Genomic DNA, 15,082 nt, shown 5'->3' on the forward strand with positions numbered 1-15,082 from the left:
GACTAACCGCGTACAGCAGGTCAAGTTTATGGAGACCCAAATACGGCAATCTTACTGGTACAACTACACTTTTTCTTGTGGTCACGGTTTGGTGCTTTTAGTCGTTCATTACGTCGTCTGCTAGCTTGTATTTGCGCAGGTGTTGTCCCTTGTTTCGTTCCCTGGCTTTTGTGCGTGGTTTTTTCTTCCCCTACGCCCTTTAAGCATTTATATGCTTTTACGGTGAAGTTGCAGAACTGTTTATCGTTCCAGGCGTGCTTTGCCTTACCAATGCCAAGTTAGTGCAGTGCTTTTCCCTAGGCCCCCTTCAAGTTTGCACGCTTGCGTTCTTGGTCTCCTGCGCGCCAAAGGCGCCATAGTGGAGTCCCGTGCCTTAAAAAATTTGGTAATCCATTGAGCTAAAAAGAAATTGCTTGTCACGTGATTGTCCGTGTGTACGTCCATCCGTCCAGACGTACGTATATCCGTACGACACTCGCACTGCGCGTGCGCATCGCAGTTTGAGGAGAACGGCTTTGATATGACTTTGTCTCAACAGGTTTCGTCTGCGATTGTAGACATCAAGTTACCGATAATGCCATCACGTTATTCGAATCTTGTAATCATCTTGCGTTCTATCATTAATGGCATTTAAAATGTCACGGCTTATCCCAGAAACCTCTTTCCAATAAGTCGTGGTATTTGATAACAGAGAATTCGTAATTCTACTTTCAGTAAACAGTAATTTTAAAGAAATTGTAAACAAAAAAAATATTACAATCCGCAAAGAAAAAAAATCCTAGTTAAACCCTTTAAGAGGCGTTTAAAGAATGGCGATAACTCGTTTACTTCTACCGATAAATATCGTAGAATTCCAAAAGTAACGGCCCCAGTTACTTTTGGATTTAGCAGGCAAAAGGGACCGCCACTTTTGGGTAGCCGTCACCTTCGGATGGCTAAAAACCGTTTCTACGGTAACAGTCGTTTAGACAAAGCGGACGCATAACACATTTATGTGTGTTCCTAACTACCCACATAAACAAAGCAGGCTGTATAAACAAAAAAGGTCCTTAATGTTGGTACTGTAGGGTGAAACATTATATCGCGATGCAAGTAATTGCACTGCAGTGCATCATTTGACTCTGCGCCAGACAAATACAGCTCATAAATATTTCAACAAAAATTCAGTTAAGTTCGAAATGAATCACAAATAACTCTTCAAGTTGTTTAGTCCTGCAGTCAGAGTGCTCCATCTGCATTTCGCTTGAGACCAGAGAGTTTCTCTTTTAGTGACTTCTTCAAAGGGCCGCTACTTTCAGAGGGATCGTTTCTTTCGGGGCTCAATAGGAAAATAGAAAATTAACGTTATTTTCGGGGAGCCGTTATTTTCGGGGGGGGGGGGGAGGCATTACTTTCGGAATTCTACGGTAACTTGAAAAGTCATATCACATTTGTCCCTGTCGTTTAATCTCCAAAGAGAAGTTCTAGCACAATTAGCCCTTAGTCCTCTCTCTGAATAACTGCATGATTCGTGCATTTTCATGGGACCCTGTAGCAACTTCATAATTAAATGTCTCCCCAGATGGAACGCTCAGTACCAGTCGTCCGCGGTTTGTCTTCGATCAAAACTGGGCCGTGGAGCCTGTGAGTTAAGGTAGCGCCAGTAATCTCTTAAGTTACGCGTATAATCCAAACACTTCGTAATCGGTCACAGTGAATTTGTTTACCCCTGCTAAGTACGTCGTTTGCTGGCCTGGGGGAACGTCAAACAAAAACCCAAGCTCACTATAGCCTCTCTTTTCCCCCGATATTATTTGTAGGTCGCGATTTCCTCCAAACGTTGGTCCCAGGGTGCTATCGCAGAAAAAGCCTTTCAACTTGCTCTTATTAATTGATATTTTAGTTGGTCTCAGGCCATGCTGGTGGTTGACCATGCTAAATAGGAACGCCTGTGTGCAAGTTATCCACATGATTCGGCCTGTAAATGGCAATGCAAACCTCTTATTGTCACTTAAATCAAATCGTTTTCAGCATATCAATGAACAGAAACGTTTAACAACATCAACAAGAGACATGTCCCCAGTTACCAAGAGAACATGTAGAGTTAGAGAGTTCATTCACCAATAGACTTAAATCTTAAAGTTATCCCTGTCAAGTTATTTTTAGATATGGTATCCAGTTCTCTCGCGGACGATGTTCTCGCGCGTGTTGCGCGGTTGTTTTCGTGGAGGATGAAACTACGTGTAAAGCCCTGTGGACTACCCACGTGAGTAAAATCCACGTCATACGATTGGCTATTTCTAGACCCTTATTTGGGAGCGATCTAAAAATAACTTTAGAGGGATTACTTAAACTAGGAATGAGACCTACATGGGGATTGACTCTCCTACTCTTCATCCTCTCCTAGAAACTGGGCTGGGCTGATATTTTACAAGTGCTTTATTCCCGGCTACTGTAGTGATTTTCTCGGGTGCGTAGGCCCACTCGATATAAAATTAAACTGAAATATAATGGTTATTGACCAAGCGCGAGCTCAAGATATATGGGTTATTGACCAAGTGTGAGGTCGAGATGGCTGGATATTGGCCAAGTTCTTTTTTTGCGAGTTTATGGACCGAGACGGAGTCGAGGCCAATATCCAGCCATCTTGACCGAACAAGCTTGGTCAATAAAGGATTTATTATATGGCTTTCGGGGAAATTTTTCTTGCGGGACACGGCGGGTAGTCCCGAGCGGGCAAGATAGCTCCATCTTGCCCGCTCGGGTAGCCAATCACAGCGCAGGATTTGATTCATCTTGCCCGCTTGTGGAGCTTGCCATATAATAAGGCTGGATATTGGCTAAGTTCTCTTTTTTTGGCATATATATGCCATAAACACGCGAAAAGGAACGAGGCCAATATCCAGCCATCCTGGTCGAACAAGCTTGGCCATAAAATGATCTATTATATGGAAAAAGTACACTGCTTTTTTTTTTTTTGCGGGACACAGCGGGTAATCCCGAGCTGGCAAGTTAGCGCCATCTTGGACTCGGTTTATTTTGCTAACTCACGGAGCTAGCCATATACTAAAAACGTTTCTTGGAAAGATGATATTACATTTATAAACGAAAAAAAGTTATTTCTTAATCGATAAAATTGTTGTTAGAACGAGTGCGCAATAATGCATGTGTGGCTATGAAACATATTCTTGCAAACTTACTTCTTGTCCATGACACATCGGTAAAACCTCCAAAAATGTAGTTTCCACTTTTTACAATGGTGACTGTGGGACCTTGGGCATCACATTTGGAGTGAAAGATTTCAGCTGCAAAGCCATCTCGAGAAGCCCGGAACAGAAGGCGCCATTTTCCTTCCAGAGGAGACAGCCAAACTTTCAATACTCTCTGGTGCTCTTCGTTAGTCAAAATTTCTGACTCTACAAATGCCTCGCTAGGTTTAGATGCTGAAAGTTTAGATTCAGAGGGCACCAGCTCGTCTATTATTCCTTGAATCTGATAAAATTCAGCTTCTTCTTGCAGTTCCTTCAGAAACGTTGCGTCTTCTGGCAAAGTCAATTTTCCAGTGCGAAGATAATTGAGTATATACCGGAAGGGAGTTCCATCTCGGTCAATGAAGAACGCGCCGTCCTCACAAGGCTTTAGTTCAAACCTTCCAGAAAACATGGCCGCCAACATCGAGTTTGAATCTTTGGTCAGCGTTTGAACGCTTGTAGTGAAGTGGTGGCCGCCTACATTGAGATTTATTTTTTTCGACATGGACTTGTTTGTCTCCTTCTTCTTCTGCAAAAGCCAGACAATTAATAATTGTAAAACCCCTATGTCATAGCAAACCAGGCTAAGAAAAGCAGCAAAACATTGATTAAAGCGAAAATATTGAACTTCGGCACAGTTTATACTAAATGTTCCGAAAATGAATTCGTCAACTATAGAAAACTAAATGAATCGCTTAGCATTTTCAAAGAAACAGAATACCATCAAGCAGCCTTAGGAACGATTTCTGTCGAAAATTGTGTTCCCAGCTGCCGGGATTATAGACACTGCGTAATTTAAACAATACACGATACAATCGTTTGATTTTTTTTTAATTTTTACTTTATTGAAAAATATTCGATGCGAATGGAAAGAGTACCTCAAAATTAATAATGCGACCAAGTTCCAGCACGAAATCTCGCATGGTAGTGAAGAAAGCGTTGTTTAAAAACACTGACATTTATAATTCTCTTGTCAGTTGTGCGCGCTTGTTGCAAACCACGGTGATTGTGACAGAATTTCCGCGGGTGAGACAGGCGGGTTCGTTCCGTCATTCTCGGGCTCAGCGAGGTGAAAATGGCACGCTTACCACATGTAAAAAAACGGTTCGATTTTTGCTGCTTAAATTAAATGACCTTCCCTGATTTGTGCCGTACTGAAATTTCCTCTGTGCTCGGATTACGTGTTCAGCAGGTCCGACCAAACAAGTGTGAAATTTTGGCTCGGCATGCATGAGAAAAAGTCGCTCACATAACAAAATCCTTGTCGACCCGTTTTTGTTTGTAAGCCTACCATTTACAAAGGAACCGTGCCAAACATTTTCTGTCGTGTAAATCAGCCTCAAATTAAAAGAAATATGTATATATATTTTGACTGAGGTACTTACAACTGATGAAGCCCTTTGCGTGCTGTCTGTCGAAGCTGTTTATTCCGACAATGCTAAAAAACTTCCCTGGGTGACAATTATGCAAAGAAAAAATTAATCCTATTGGTTGTTGAGATAATTACCTTAGAAATTACCTCATTTACGTCAAGTGCGAAGCATTACGATAAAAAATGTTTTGAATATGAATACGCCATTAGTCACTGTCTGGTTTACTGTAAATTTTTAAATATGAATGGAAGTTTACCATTATATTCGCTAGATCAAATTTATTTTTATCCGAAATAATGATCATTTTCGTGTGTCACAAAAGATAAATCAATCTATATAATTTATGATGATAGTATTGAAATTCGATGACAGTATTGAAATTTACTGTTCAGCCTAAGATATCTCAAAAAGTACTCCTTTACAGAAATAAGCCTTATTGACTTCCCTGGGCTTTCTTGTGTTATATATACGCCGTTCTTTTATATTACTTTTTTGGCTCTGGCTGAATATTCTCATTTCTCTGCCGATTTCATTGCTGAAAAAATTCTTATGAACATTATTAGAATATTAGCCCGCGAACAGGCTCCCGGTGAGCTCTCCGAATTCTTCTGTTTCGTGCTCGCCGAAATTTTTTTTCCGTCCTCGCCGGGAGCCTGCGAACAGGCTATTAGAATATAGCGTATGGCATTTCCGTTTTATCGGGTTTCATCGTATTGAAGAAAATTTGCAATTGTAGCCAGACTGCAGGTAATAAAACTTGATATGACCCACAGAACTTCTTGCAGAAATGGCATTACCACGAACATACATATAGCTAGCGCTGTGCTTTTTGATGTTTTAGCTAGTTTTGCCGTATCGAGAAAGGAAGAATTTTATACGATTTAGTTCAAAAGAGACAATTGTATTGTATTAGGAAATTTTCAACACAAAAAATTATATTCTTATAATTATAATTATATTCTTATAATTAATTATATTATATTCTTAGCCTTGGGCTTATTAAATTTTAAAACATTCTTAAAATTTGGCAAATTTCAGCCTCGATATTCTTATAAAATATATTCTTATATAAAAAGTTTGTATTTGATGTTTGTGAATATATTTATTGTGAGGTCTTGATATAATAATAAACTCAACTTAACTACACAACGAATTTATCACTGCCGGGTCATTTTTGTAGGTACGCATACCGCCTAGATGATCATGGTCCCTTGGTAACATTTATCTATATATATCGGAACCGTGCCACAAATCACGGTACGAGTTCCTTTGTTTTGGAAGTCCCACCGTGTAACTTGTGTCCCAGTATAATTAATTCCGGACTATGTGACAAAGGGCCTATACACCTTATTCCAAAATGGCCGCCATTTTAGCATTCTTTTGTTTACTTGCAAATTAGCCCTTAAACTAACGTTCTTAAACTCGAAATTCAAAAGAATATTTTCCCTTAAACGAGGCAACAAGGGCTAATTTGCAAGTAAACAAAAGAATACTAAAATTGCGGCCATTTTGGAATAAGGTGTATTAATACTCGGAGGACCCCTGGATGTATGGCTACTCTTAAATTTGAGTTGAAATGAAGTTTGTGTATGTATGCTAAATGTATGTACAAATAATAGCACAAATGTAGGTAAATCGATAAAACCAAAATCGTAAAAGATCATGTTTACAATGTAATCCAACGTGAATGGGAAACGATTTTAGGTAGAAACGTAAACTACAAAATTGCCCGAAATTTCCCACATACATGTTGGATTCCATTATTAACAGTGATAGATTTTGAAGTCGCACGAATACACATAGATCAAACGTTTACCACTCTGATAGCTTTCACTTTCTTTTTTTTTTCTTTTTTTTTTTTTCTTTTCTTTATTTTTTTTGCGATTGTAAAGAAATGGTTCCTCTTGTTGGATATAATTGTCTATAAAAATCGACCAAAATCGACTTTCGGTGTCACAAGTCGAAAAATCGATTTCACTCGTATTTTGGCCATAGATAGGGCCCAGTGAAAATTATTGAAAACAGGCCGTAGTTAGTTTGTTCTAATGCAGCTAAAAATTTGCGAAAGAAAAAAAAAAACGATTTTGCCCCGATTGTTCTCAAATCTCTTGCCGGTCATGCTGAATTTTCTGAATATTTGATCGCATTGCGCACCACACAGCAGCTACTTGCAATTGTTAATCTGTCAATTATTTTTATATTCAGCTCAGGCCTTCATGGTATGACTGTACAAAAAATAAAATAAATCGAGGTTAGTTTTGAGCCAGAAACGAGATCGAGCAGAGACGCAAGCGAATTATTGCACTAAAACAATGATATCGCCATATTTTTCTATAGCCTATAACTTTAAATGACATACAAACACTCTCTATGGGTTAAATATACACCCAACTGTTAGGATATCAGAAAATATCTCTAAGAAAATGGTTTTAACTGAGTAGATCGCTTTAGCCCGTATTTCTCGCCGATTTTGCCCAAAATCGGCAGTTGGAATGTAAACAATCGCGTAATACTGTTAGTCACCCTCGAATGAATATTCGTTTCTAACAACGTCCTACTTTAGAAGCGTTTTACGTGGATGAAATAATGATGGAAAATGTTTTATGTATAAGTTCGTACACTCATCTAAATATATATAAGTTTTTCATTTGCCTTGCAAAACCCACGTCATCCATGATAAAGAACGTACAGTTCTCGGGGAAATGATTGTAATACATAGCTTCATTTCCAAATGATAAGTCAGTTACTACTTTCGCTGATTACTGCCAAGTTTATGGCAAGTAACCCGCGTACGTACAAGGGGCTTGGAGGGCCGGGGGGGAGGGGGGGGGGTAAATGCCATCCTCCCATAAGGTATTTTTCCAAGTTTTGAAAAAGACGTTTTTCGAGAAGAGGTTGAATCTTTCAGTAGTTGTTCATTCATCCTTCGCAAACATTTTGATATGCGAATAGTGTGTCCATGTGTTTTGACGTTGTTCTGGAAACCGCAAACTTTATGTAGGTCTGGCCAAATATCAACTTTTTTGATGTAATTTTCTATTTTTCCTAGTTTTCTTCGTCAAATTGCAGAAATTCTTGAATGTTGACATTCCATAGGCATTCTGGCTTCATTTTATATGAATTTCCGTTGTTTCTTGTCTCTTTAAGAAAACAATAAAATCCAAGATGGCGAATCCAAGATGACAAATCAAATGACGTCATTTTACGTCATATGACGACATAACATTATCTCCTCCTGACTAACAGATCGTCGAATCAACTTAACCTTTGTCAGGTCTCCATGATGCAATCCGCCAAAGTTGTCAACAGGCCCTGTCTAAAGCTAACTCGACAAGCCAACACCGGCACCTTAATTGGATGGGTGTACTGAACATGAGTGAATTTTGGGAAAAGGCTCAGTAAAAATTCATCAGATGTGCCACTTTTGCCAAATTCGTCGTTTTGGTAAGCTTTTCTGGGGCCCTTCTAGCCAAAAAATGTCTACTCACTCGTATAATTTTGCCAACAGTCTAGGCGAAATTTCGTCACATTTGTCACTTTCGACACATTTGTATTTTTTGCAACATTCGTCAACTTTTTCTAGCCCAATAATGCTTATTCAATCGTAGAATTTTGTCTGCAGGCTTGGCCAAATTTTGTCTATTTTGCCACTTTCACCGAACCCATTGTTTTCGTTGATCTCGCCATATTCGTTAACTTTGTGGCACCTTTTAGTCAATTCATGTCTATTCAAAAGGCTCGGCGAAATAGTTTCGTCAGATTTGTCACTTTCGCCAAACTCGTCGTTCTCGCCAAATTCTTCAGCTTTTTGGGGCCCTTCTAGCCAAGTCATCTCTATTCACTTGTATAATTATGTCCACAAACTTGGCAACATTACGTCGGATTTGCCACTCTCACCAAATTCGTTAACTCTTTGGGGCGCTTCTATTCAAGCCATCTTTATTCGCTTGCATAATTGTGTCAACACCCTTGTCCAAATTCCGTCAGATTTGTCACTTTTGCTACATTTGCCGTCTTCTCTACATTCGTCAACTTAATTTCTGGGGCATCTCTAGCCGAGTGATCTCTGTTCACTCAAATAATTTTGTCAACAGGTTTGGCGAAATTTCGTCAGATTTGCACTATTGACAAAATTTCCATAAATTGACAAATTTCGTCAAATCTGTCAATATCGTCAACGTCAAATTTGTCAATTTCGGTACTGCACGTACTTCTAGACATATCTGCGTGCTTACCTTGTAGGCTGTAGAGCAAACCGCGAGAGTGTACTTGTCTTCTCGCATTTCGTCGTAAATTCAAGTTGCCTTTCACAATTATTATTCTCTGGTTCGCTTAACCGTGAGTTCGCTTGGGGGCTTTCCATTATGTCAGACCAACCGGTCAGAGACTGTGGGGGTTAGCCAAGGAAAATAGAACGCCATTTTTCGCTCAAACCTGGCCAACTGAAGGAAATGGCTCTTACCATTTTATGTTCGTTTTCCCAAACTAAACCATAGGTGAAAATCTACTGCAGCGTAGTAGGACAGCGAGCCGGTTTGTGAAAATGAAACGGCAAGGTGGTCCCCAGTATTCCGGTCTGATCGAACCGATTGACATTTTTGGTTTAATGGAAAGCACCCTGGCTTCTGTGCATTCCACCCTCATTTAATTTGATATTTTAACTTCTTGTTTTCTTGTTGGTTACACAACTTTTGCCTGCGCATTTCCTCGGGCGTTCCGATATGAATCCAAAATGCGTAGCCTTTTCCATCCTGGGTGAGATTCCTGTAGATCAGTCTGTTGTGTCTCCAATGGATCCCCCCTTTTTTGCGCTATTTGTAATGGGATACTCCTTACATGCATTTTGTTTTTCAGCACGCCTTATCTCGTACATTCGGTTTCCTTCCGCTGAGTGAATTCTTTCGAGCAACGATGTATCTATTTACCGATTCGTGTGATTAAATCATTGTTAAAAATGAATCTTTCCTTTTTTAGCATCATGTACCTGACATCCCAAAAAGGTCAGACGTTTACACGTTTCACTCCTTCTCTTTTCTTTCAAAATCCAGCAAGTGCTAGTCTAAAATATACGCTGCATTTTCAAGTTGAGAGTTCTCGGCCTAACGAAACTAATTCACGAGACGAATGTTTACAAAAGATCGATCGGCAAGAAAACGAACAGCTACATCAAATTGCGCATCTTAAATTAATCTACGGCAATGACGGAGTTTTCACAACGACGCAAAAAAAAGGAATGGAATACTTTTCTCATCTGCTATAGTGATTTATTTTTTCAGTTATATATACGGATTTGCCTCAAGTCCGTATAAAATCATTGCACTTTACTGGTCTTGAACTTTACCACTAACAAACAACAAAGCGTGAAAAAATATCAACATTTAAAATTCTATAACGAAGTTTTTAGATAGAGTTTGCCAGTATTAAAATGGTTTGATTCCTATCTAACCATACAAAATGTCTTAAGCCTGGAGGCCTTTTTTTCTCTACGGAAAGAAAAAAGAACCTATTTCCCCAAGTTGCCTGGGGCCGGTGCATGGAATAACGGGAAAATATCATGATAAACACCTCGTCGCTAACAATGTACTGAATAACAAAAAAAAAACTTACCGCGCTGGAGTCTTCTTTTTAGATATGTTAGCTTCCTTTGAACGGTCAGTCTTGCAGAATAAGCGGAACCTTTCTTACAGGCTAGGTTTCTGTGACTTTGGCTTCTTTTAAGAAGCCCTAAACATGAAACAAATAAATTTGAAACTGACAACTGTCAATTGGAAAAACAGTTTTGTTGAAGCTCATGTCAAAACTGCTCAGACTTGCTTTCACTTGTAAGGCATGGAAAGAGCGCATGCCCAACTGCATTTGTCTAGGGTGGGCCTCTAAATGTTTACTTAATGAAACATTTTCGTCGAGGGAGAAACACTGGAAATTCGTCATGATCATAGAAATTTTAAGAAACGTAAGACCAACCAGAAAGAGTGTCCTGACCAACAAACATTCTTGCACTCCCAAGTCAAGCTTAAGGCAAATTGTGGGCACAAAAGACCACGATTTTAAACGAAAGAGTACAGAAGGTTACCAATTGGGGTCGGCTGGGCAAATTTGTCGTGTGTTTCTAAGGGAGTTATCCCTTCAGTTCAGACATTTTCTTAATTAAACTCGAGACGTACAATGTTATCGAAATTTCGCTCAATTGTCCTCCATTGTTTAAAGGGAATAACCAATTTTAAACTAACAATCGATTGATTGATCGATTGATTGACTGACTGACTGACTGACTGACTGACTGACTGATTGATTGATTGACTGACTGACTGACTGACTGACCGACTGGCTGACTGACCGATTGATTGATTGATTGATTGATTGATTGATCGATCGATCGATCGATCGATTGATTGATTGATTGACTGATTGAAATAAATTGAAAACTGCCATGAAGCCTTTCGAAAAAAATATATAACTTAAGAGTAGGTTTCGTTTCTTTTTGACGCTGCAGAACTTCCTCGAAGATACCATCCTGCCCATTTGCTTAGAGGATATCTTCATAAAAAAGTCCCATCGATTTTCGTCGTAAAGGTAGTTCCTATTTTAAGCTGTCAAATAGAAGTTTATATATTGTCTATCACTAAATGATTTTCGTTTGCTTTAAAATTCCAACTAGATTTTTCGGGGTCGATAAAATTTTGGTCTGGTCCTAGTCGAGCATATGCAAATTATCGACTTTGTAAACAATTCATCGTTTCGTAAAGAGGTACTCTTTTCAGTTCAATCTGTGTATTTGTCATTACTGCTCGTTTAACCATAATGAAGCTATAAATCGATCTTTCTTTTTCAACGGCTACAAGAACATCATGGTCCCAAGTGATGCATGCGGCGCTCTATCAATTGGAACACGAAAAGAATACAGTACAACACTGAGAATCCATTGTAAATATGTTGGACCTCGTCAGTATAAATGGAGGGTAAAAATAACCCATCTTTATTACAACAGTAATTATTATCAGCTCACAGTAGATTTAGAGAAATGAACAAGGCTTGAACCTGCGGTTTTCGAAGATACAGCTTGTGTGACTCACATTGAATATAACTTCGTTCACTGCTCGCATATATTAACCTTCTTTAATCTTTTACCCTGCTTTAACTTGACAGTTGTCAGCACTGCAGTAGTACTTTCGTGTTACATCAAAAACTGTCTCTTTTTCCTTCGGTAATTAGATATAATAAGATAGTTTATAGAAATGCTGACTTTCACATTCGGATAGACGAGGAGCGTGACAAGTTCTCGACGTCCAAAACATTTCGTGCATTTCAACTGCCATGATTAAGTTGGACAGCCATTTTGTCGTACAATAGCCGTTTGTTGACATTACTGAGGCATGTGCAGCACTGCTAGACTACTTATGACATTAAAAACGTAGAAAGAAAAGGTATAGGGAGTGAAGAGTAAGTACATACATGCTGAAGTGTTGAGTATAACCCGATTCATTATGTTTCTATTCCTTCCCAGTCTCCTAAGGGCAAACACTCTACTGTCATTATAAAATGAACATAATGTAACATCATTTATTATACGGCTAGCTCCGAGAATGGGCATGCGCGAGATGAACCAAATCCTGCGCTATGATTGGCTACCCAATCGGGCAAGATGGCGTTATCTCGCCCGCTCGGGAATACCCACTGTGTCCCACCAGTAAATAGTGTTCTTTTTCCATATAATAAATCCTTTAATGACCAAGCTTGTTCGGTCAAAACAGATTTAAACCCCTTGAAAATACAGTAGTGACAACAAGAGAGGACAATAACTTAGGCTCGATTACCAGCCGCTGTTCGGGAAAAGAGCCCGCGCTCCTCCCCCGAACTCACGGCTGGACTCGTGGACTTGGCATTGTTAATTCCAACCAATAAGAAATCTGCCTGCCTGAATCGAGCAGGCTGCATAATAGCTTTAAAAATAGCTTTCTCGCAGGAGCAAAGGAGTTGTTCGATATGAAGTGCGATCGCATTAGTGGGATATTTAACCAAATACCGTCAACTGATGAAATCTCGCCTGATCTAAACCATAGTAGCATATACAACACGCAAAATAGTCAACAGACTTATACGTTAGAATCTATATTTGAATCATGTGGTACCAGAATATGAGATAACGAACAAAGTAAACAAAGGGAGTGATAAACGCAAACAACGATTTCCAGAAACAAAACACCCAGTCAAATTGATGTGTACCTTAGTCTTCTTGAAGAGAAGCAACACCAGTCTCTGGCGAAGCCAGACAAAGTTAAATTTTTAAATGAGCCAAAGCAAACCGAACAAGCAGAACATAAACATGGTGTCAACACCATTTACACCAACATATGTGTGACCTTTGACATGACAGTTGCTACAACACAGTCAAACAGCTCTGCTCTACTTTAAAAAAAAAAACTCTTCTATAGAACACAGCATGTAAAGCCCTTCCGCAACAATAATGTGAAATAAAATAGATTGGAGGGCCAAAGTTAAAAGTAGTGGCGAAAACGCCACAAATTTTACGAGCCGTAGGCGTCATGTGTGCCTGCCTATGATTGTCATCAGATGACATTTGCGGTCACCTGAAGCGCCGCAAGAATTACATTATGAAGTTACGTCACAGACATGCTTTGCCACTCACGCGTCCAGCCGTCTCTTCTCGGGGAGGAAAGTGGACCGGACTCGAGAAAGCGACGGAAATCGAGCCTAACAATAACTCCGCAGATGACGAACATGTTAATCCCTCGGGTACAACCATCATAGCTGGTGACTTCATACTGAAACACCTTAAGGCCCATAAAATGTCCAAGGATAGCAACAAAGTTAAAGTTTCCACCTTCCCTGGCTGCACCACTAAAGATATGCACGATCATATCAAGCCAATCTTAAAGGAGCTCGGTAACGGTATGTTGAATTATTTTGGCCACATAAAAATTACCTTTAAATGGTAGGAAACCTTAAAATAACAGATTAATAAGATAGAAAAACACCAAAGAGATAATGATAAACCATAAAGGAACAAGGATGGGTAAGGATGGAGAAGATTGACACGGATTACAAAAGACGAATTTGAAAAATTGAGGCTAAACTTTCCAATATGCGCAAACCACGACTGAGCTCCTTTAAGGAAAAGACCCGAGCAGCTCATCATTCGTGTCGGCACTAACACGGGATAGCGAAAGTCCAATTGTCTGTGCTGATGAAATTATCGACCTGATAAATTGGACCAAAAGTGCAGTCTTATCAATCTTAATAGCCCGCTCTGACGATGACCAACTAGCCAACCGTTGTTGGAAGTTAACTCAACACTGAAGAAATTTGGCCGTCAGAACCAATGGAAGATGATTGCTCACTTCAACATCATCGCTGAACAACATCTTAATCGTAGTGGCCTTCACCTAGATAAAATCGCAACATAACGACTAGCTCGTAATTTGTTAGAATTTATTAAACACAAGCATCAGGATACTACCAAGCCACAGGCAAGACCATTTCTAGCCAGTACCTGGTATAGTTGACCTCCGATTCCCATATGAGCCTATTTAACAAATTTGAGGAACTGGTTAACAAAATCGACGCGGGAAACTGGGAATTTTTCCTGTTAGGAGATGTTAATGTGGATCGTATGCCAGACACTGAAGAGTGAGCCTACGGCACATCCGAACACTTGATGATACTGCGTTCCTTCAAACGTGAAAAAGATGTGTTTTTTTTTTTTTTTGAAAAAAAAAAAAAATGAAAGGGCTGTTAAAAACAGCTTTGTCACGTTTGAAGGAACGTAATATCATCAAGTTTTTGGATGTCACCCGTCGGTGCTGTCATCGCAGTGGTAACAATGTAGCAAGCGGAGGACGAGGACTTAGCCTAGTCACCAGTCAAGTCCAGATGCTGGCGACGATACGTCGACGACTCCAACGCCTGCCTAAAGAAGGATGACGTCGATCCCTTCCATTCGAACCTCAAATTTATAAACCCCCACATTCGATTCACCTTAGAGATGCCGTCAACTTCCACAGGTCAACCAACAGTTGCTTTTCTGGACACTAATACCACAGTCTCCCCGAAGGTCGAGTAGGAGTGGGTGTATACCGTAAGGCCAAGTACCTATCATTTGACTCGCATAGCTCAACACAGAGCAAGAGAACAGTGGTGAAAACTTTCATGGACCGAGCCAGGTGCCTACCATCGAGCACCAATCAGCGAAGCAGTGAAGAACAACGTGCTGTCAGCGACCTGAAAGCCAATGAATATCCGGCAAAATTCAAAGAGAGGGGATGCGAAGTGTTGTGTAGTCATTTAGGACATATTATCTTACTGAGACAGAGAAGTACTCCCTTTCATGTCACATATCTATTCTACTTTATTCATCATGATCATTCTCTATATCCAGTACAATTCTACTTTCACACAGGACTAGTACTTTTACATCATGCAGTAGTTTCACAATATTACAATAACGAGTGATCGGCATAA

General features: G+C 39.7%; 1 protein-coding gene across 1 annotated transcript; it reads right to left on the bottom strand.

The window, feature by feature from the left end:
• Positions 1 to 1,429: 1,429 nt before the first annotated feature.
• Positions 1,430 to 4,677, bottom strand: LOC110051909 (BTB/POZ domain-containing protein KCTD21-like). The gene is made up of 3 exons (XM_020758000.2): positions 4,616 to 4,677; positions 3,180 to 3,759; positions 1,430 to 1,957 (listed from the first exon to the last, which is right to left on the bottom strand). Exons 2-3 carry the CDS (start codon positions 3,733 to 3,735, stop codon positions 1,656 to 1,658), a joined length of 858 nt encoding a protein of 285 aa, XP_020613659.2. The 5' UTR covers positions 3,736 to 3,759; positions 4,616 to 4,677; the 3' UTR covers positions 1,430 to 1,655.
• Between the last annotated feature and the right edge of the window lie 10,405 nt (positions 4,678 to 15,082).

The sequence above is a fragment of the Orbicella faveolata genome, unplaced genomic scaffold (genome assembly GCF_042242905.1).
Source record: "Orbicella faveolata isolate gen_17 unplaced genomic scaffold, um_ofav_v1 contig_24, whole genome shotgun sequence".
NCBI lineage: Eukaryota > Metazoa > Cnidaria > Anthozoa > Scleractinia > Merulinidae > Orbicella > Orbicella faveolata.

Bases quoted from the DNA above. Each gene is read 5' to 3' on its own strand.
- LOC110051909 (XM_020758000.2), bottom strand. From the start codon at position 3,735: ATGTCGAAAAAAATAAATCTCAATGTAGGCGGCCACCACTTCACTACA. The intron at 1,958-3,179 runs GTAAGTTTGCAA...TGCCATTTACAG, and splicing joins CGATGTGTCATGGACAAGAA to GCCGAATCATGTGGATAACT.